This window comes from Phodopus roborovskii, unplaced genomic scaffold, assembly GCF_943737965.1.
Source record: "Phodopus roborovskii unplaced genomic scaffold, PHOROB, whole genome shotgun sequence".
NCBI classification, from domain to species: Eukaryota; Metazoa; Chordata; class Mammalia; order Rodentia; family Cricetidae; genus Phodopus; species Phodopus roborovskii.
In genome coordinates this window covers 2225523-2231522 of record NW_026126434.1, presented here as the reverse complement: position 1 = coordinate 2231522, position 6000 = coordinate 2225523, and the positions used below count along the sequence as shown (strand labels likewise).

At 44.8% G+C, this 6000-nt stretch overlaps 1 protein-coding gene across 4 annotated transcripts in view; it reads left to right on the top strand.

The window, feature by feature from the left end:
* Window positions 1–270: 270 nt before the first annotated feature.
* Rps6kc1 (ribosomal protein S6 kinase C1) overlaps window positions 271–6000 on the top strand; it is a 117284-nt gene continuing 111554 nt past the window's right edge. For all 4 annotated transcript variants that reach the window (XM_051186619.1, XM_051186621.1, XM_051186620.1 and 1 more), the window contains exon 1: window positions 271–484. In XM_051186619.1, the coding sequence (XP_051042576.1) occupies window positions 380–484 (105 nt within the window). In that variant the 5' untranslated portion in view covers window positions 271–379. The remainder of the gene's footprint in view (window positions 485–6000) is intronic.

Genomic DNA, 6000 nt, shown 5'->3' with positions numbered 1-6000 from the left:
GAAGGAGATGCTGAGCGGGCATGGATGCTTCTTCAACTACCCAGGACGCTCAGAAGCTTGAGCTCAGGGCGGGAGGTCCAGACCTCTCATCAGCTCTAATGTGGAAGCCAGTGCACGAGGAGAGGCAGCGACTGGAACCGGCGCTCACTCTTAGGGCATCCCAGGCCACTCCTCGGAGGGAATCCCTGTGGGACGCCTCTCCTTTCCAGAATGCTGACGAGGCTGATCCGGAAGTGCTGCAGTGATCCGGAAACAGATCCTCGAGACAGTCCCCAGGAGCCACCGCCCCCTCGTCGTGCTGCGGTGTGCTGCTTGGGGTCCGCTGTGGCTGGGGCGTCTCGATGGTCCCCCAGCTGGCGGAGTCAGGGGCGGAGGGAGGATGACCTCTCCTTGGGGTCACAGTGCCGACCTGGCCCGCTTCTACACTGTCACCGAGCCCCAGCGACACCCCAGGGGCTACACAGTCTATAAGGTTACCGCCCGGGTGAGTGCCTGGATAGGGACACCGGGGCGGGGCTCGGGACTGCGGCTGGGTGCGGCTAGTGGTAGGTAGGTAGGACTCATGGGGATGGAAACTCAGGATACCCTCGGTAGAAGACAGGAACGACAGACAGAGAAGGGACCCCAGAATGGAGATGTTGGGGATCCCAGGCAGGAGACAGAGACTCCAGGCAGGAGAAGAGACTCCAGGATGGAGATGATGAGGACCCCAGGCAGGAGATTGGACTTATGATGGAATTGCTGGGACCCCAGGCAGGAGACAGGGACCCCAGGATGGAGATGCTGCGACCCCAGGTAGGAGATAGGGACCCTAGGATGGAGATGCTAAGGACCCCAGGCAGGAGATAGGGACCTCAGGATGGAGATGCTGGGACCCCAGGCAGGAGGCAGGGACCCCAGGATGGAGATGTTGAGGACCCCAGGCAGGAGATTGGACTCCAGATAGACTGGGGTGATGGCTAGCTGTGGGATAGCAGCCTTCCTCCACTAGCCATTCTGGGGTGGAATACTGGTGGATGACTTTAAATGGATGACCTAGTCTCTGTCCCATTTGGACTTTCTCTTAGAATGCAATTTGCAGAAGTGGGCTGGCTTGTTCCAGAGAGAAAGAAAGCACACACTTAAAAACGTTAGTGGGTGTGTTGTCTGGTTTACATAACCTAAGAGCTGTCTCCTTTTAACTTCTCATTTAGTGATGGGTTTTCTGTGAGGCAGGCAGGCTGTTGGCAAAGGATTCACTATTAGGTTACCCGTGTTGGACCTCCAGCATTTGTTTCAGAGTTTTCCTGAGCCTTTTTTGGAAGGAGATACATGTGTACTTAAATGATCTCACCTGAGTTGATTTGAGGACAGGCTGGTCTGGCAACATGGCTCAGCAGATAGAGGTGCTTGCTGTCAAGCCTGAAAAGCTGTGTTCAATTCCTGGGACCTGCATGGTGGAAGGAGAGAACTGACTCCCGCAGGTTGACCTTTGACTGACAAAAATGTCTCCCCACCACAAATAAATAAATGTTAAATATTTTTTCAAGGCTGTTTACATCAGTTCAGTGTCCAAATTTACCACTGTTTTCCTTAAATTTTATTGCTCATCTTAAGTTTTGAAAATTACTTATTTCCCTTAGAGGAAAGTGAGAGTATTAGTAACATGAAATATGTGCGTATATGTGCTGTGCTTGTGTGTGAGCTAGGCATTTTGTACCCATCCCCCAGTTTAATTTTCAACTTCACAATGAGGAAACAGATTCAAGGAAGTTTAGAAGTTTGCTAAAGTTACTGTTGCAAAGCAGTGGTAGCTTTGGTCTTTGGAACCAGTTCTGCCTAACTCCAAGATAAATATGGTGTCAGGAATGAACTAAATTGCTAGTATTCATTTTTGAGGAAGACAGGTGTGGTTGAAGAAGGATACTAATACAGTATCCATTTAGAACGCATGCAGGAAGCTGGCCCTGAGAAACCTGAGAGACTAGGTTGGGGTAAGCTGAGCTTGGGACACGCAGCTGGCTGTTGGCATCTGGAAATAGTGCAGAGTCAGACAGATATAAGCTGCTGGGTTGGGTAAGTCTGTTTAAGATAGCAAGAAGGAAAAGAAAAAGATAGTAAGAAGAAGCTGGGTGGTGGTGGTGGTGGTGGTGGTGGTGGTGGTGGTGTACACCTTTAATCCCAGCACTCGCAGGGCAGAGGCAGGTGGATCTCTGTGAAGCCAGCCTAGTCTAATTGAGTCTAGGACAGGCTCAACCCTGTCCTGAAAAGCCAAAAAAAAAAAAAAAAAAAAAAAAAAAAAAAAAAAAAAGACCAACTTTGTGAAGATTAGGGAGAAGTTTGCCTTCCCTTTTTGAGGTCAGATTGTTATATGGGTGGGGTGTGAGTTGTAATTTTTTCTAATAAATATAAGGAGATGAGGAGATTTTTTCATATAACATTCTTGATGCTTTTTTTAGTGGATGAGATGTTTGATTTCCTGATACCCTGATACAAAGGTCATAGACAACTATTCAACAGACAAGAGGCGCCTATCACACCAGTATGCTGGTACTCCTCACTGTTAATACCAGTGTCCCATCTGTCTGGGTCTTGGCCTTTCCCTCTTATTGACACAGGGCAGGTGTCTAGCACTGGTTTCATTTCAACTAAAGCACTGGTCACTGCAGTGCCCCCAGGCTGTTTGAGTTTTTCCTCTTCTGTTTTCTTTTTAAGATTTATGATTTTCAGTTTATGTGCATGACTGTTTTTGCCTACATAGGTATGTGTCTACATTCGTGCTCGGTGCAGCAGAGTCCAGAAGTAGTTAGTTGAATCCCCTGGAACTGGAGCTGCAGACCATAATGTGCCACTATGTGGGTGCTGGACCTGCACCTGGGTCCTCTGCAAAAGCAGTGAGTGTTCCTCACCACTGAGTCACTGTTCCAGCTCAGAACATTTTCCTCTTTATTCTCGGCACCATGAGTAGTGGGTGTGTAGTCCCAGCTAGGAACTCTGCATTCTAAGGTGTGCAAGGGAGTGCACGGGCCTCCCTTTTCTACTTACACAGAATGGAGTCTATGGTGCTTAACTAGAGACAGTAGTGTAGGAGACTGTGTAGTGCCACAGACATCACAGGAAAGCACTGGGAATTCAGAAGACAGATTGCTGTGGCTCTGGCGGTGCAAGATGGGAGGAGTCTAGAAAGGAGAGGAGGTTGGAGTGGAAGAAAGGGATGCAGCCTATAAAGGCCTGGGATTATGATTGTCTGTGGAGCTTAACTGAGCCCTGAGAATGATAATTGTATTATTACTTTTCCAAAAAAGAAGGTTGGTCAAATGCAGATTTAAAATATCCCAGTACAGGGGCTGGAGAGATGGCTCAGCTGTTAAGAGAAGTGGCTGCTCTTCCAGAGAGAGATCCTGAATTCAATTCCTAGCATCCACATGGTGGTTCACAACCATCTGTAATGAGATCCAATGCTCCCTCCTGTCGTGCAGGCAGACCTCAAATATCCCAATATAAATTAGCCTTAGATGTACCACATGTATGTGCTGCAACACTGCCTGTTGCTGTGGTCATTGAACTTGAAGATTATTGACATTGACTTTCTTTCTATAAGTGTCCTCATTTACTGCTTATGTTACAGATTGTGGTTTCTACAATGTTAGTGGGTTTTTCATTTTTATTTTTGGTAGTTGTTGTCAGAGCTGGGGATCAAACCTGGGGTCTCACAGAAGTGAGAGCCTGTGCCACTGAGCTGTGACCACAGCCTGAGGTTTTTGTTTTGTTTTTATCATTGTTTATTTGTGTGTATGCATGTGTCTGTGTGAGGGGGCCACTGGCATGCATGTGGAGGTTAGACAACAGCTTGTGGGACCCGCTTGCCCCCTGTCATCATATGGGCTCTGGAGACTGAACCAGGCTTGTCAGGCTTATTCACTGAGCCATCTCAGGGGCCCCCTAGCCGGTTTTACATGCTTTCAGATTTTGTTTTTTTAAATTCAGGATCAATGTGGAGGTGCATTTAAAAAAGTTATGCCTAACAAACATTATAAATCAAGTAAAATGTTTACTGCTTTTTGGAACTTAAGAAGAAAAACATCTTCCCTCAGGAGAATTCATCAGGTAAATGGTGCTCCCCTGAGAACTCCACAAGGTAAAAGCTAGCAGAGCCTTCTTCATGTTTCCTGCTCCTGACTGAGCTTTGTGGAATAGTTCTTGCATTTGTGATCATCAGGAGTAGAGTTAGAATCATTTCATTGTGGATAACAAAGGGACTCTTCCATCTTAAGTCTCCTTTTTCTTTCTGTTTTTAATTTTCTGGAACCTGCCAGGCTTGCAATAACTTCATAGTTATATAGAGGCCAGCCAACAGATTCCCTATTACTTCTTTTTCGTTTTTGTTTGTAGAGTAACCAGAAGTATTTTACTAGAATGTGATAATCACAGAAGCTTCCAGAGCAGTCAGGCACAGAGCAGTGCCCGCTATATGGATTCTTAGCTGGTTCTGAGCAGTGCCAACTGTGATTGCAGTAATTTTATCTGTTTGCCTGTTGATGAATGTCTGGATTCCTTCAGTTGGGGCTGTTTTTAGTGCAGCTTTGTGAATACTCATGTGTACATCATTGGCATGTGTGGCTTTCTTCCTCTTGCTACTACTTAGCTTTTAAAATTAATTAATTAATTCTTATTTTTACTATATCTGTGTACTAAACCTTGAAATCAAGTCATGTTAGCACTCTTTCAAAATCTGCATATTGGTTATTTAGGATTGCTTGCATTTTTATATGAAATTGAAAAGTAGTTTGTCAAATTCTTCAAAAATGCCTACTTAGATTTTTTTGATGTAGGATTTCATTGAGAATGAGTATCAATTTTAGAAGAATTGATGCGTTAAAAATAACCAGTCTTCTGGAGCATGTCTATGAAGACATGCTCTTCAGTTTGGGCAATACTGTGAGCTTTTTATTCTCTTTCTTTTTTGGGGGGGAGTGTTTCAAGACAGGGTTTCACTGTGTAGCCCTGGCTGTCCTGGAATTAGTTCTGTGGACCAGGCTGGTGCCTCCCAAGTGCTGGGACTAAAGGGTGCGCCACCACTGCCCAGCGAGGTTTTCGGCCTTGCACATAATTTGGGATCCTCATTTCATGTGGCTAACTTTTATTGACTGATGGCAGTGTACTTGGATACAGCTTACCATGAATTAAGCATTTGATATAAACAAAACCCACAAAGTTTCCCAGTGAGCAAGTACCTCTGTTACTTTGAATTTCTGGTGGGGGAGTTGAGGCTTAGAGAATGTACTCTCCTCAGGACCACTAGTGAGCAGGGAGTTGAGTTTCCTTTGAACACTTTAGGCTGGTGACGGATGCTCACTGCACTTGCTGCTGAATGCCCACATAAAACATCTCATTAGATACTGTCCAACATGGCCTTCTTGTCCGAAAGTGATGAGCACTTAAGTATTGGGAAACTTATGGCTCTCAGATTTGTCTGTTCTGTCCAGGGTCTTTTTATTCTACCTTTCCTTTCTGACTAATGCTGTTTAGCCTAAAACTCTCATATACCAGAATTTTAGTAAATGGATCTATTGAAATTTGTTTATTGATGTTTCAGATACTCAGATTTGTTTTAAGTTGCAAATCTTCTTAATGATAAGAATTTTGCTTTTCTTTCTTTTTTAAATGTACATTGGTGTTTTGCTTTCATGTATGTTTGTATGACGGGGTTGGATCTCTTTGAACTGGATGGAGTTACAGACAGGTGTGAGCTGTCATGTGGGTGCTGGGAATTGAACCTGGGTCCCCATTGCTCCAGCCCTTGAATTTTGTTTTACTTTGAATCTTGGCTGGGAAATAGTTTGCTATAGTTTGGTTTGCTATAGTTTGGTGCTATAACTGGTAATGTTTGATAGGAGTAAAACAACTTGGGCAAACATTTGAATATTTACCATTTGAGTGTTGTTGCCAGGACTTGAGATTTTTTTTTCCTGCTATTCCTGTCTTTTGTTACATTTATTTATGTGTGTTAGCATGGCGGTC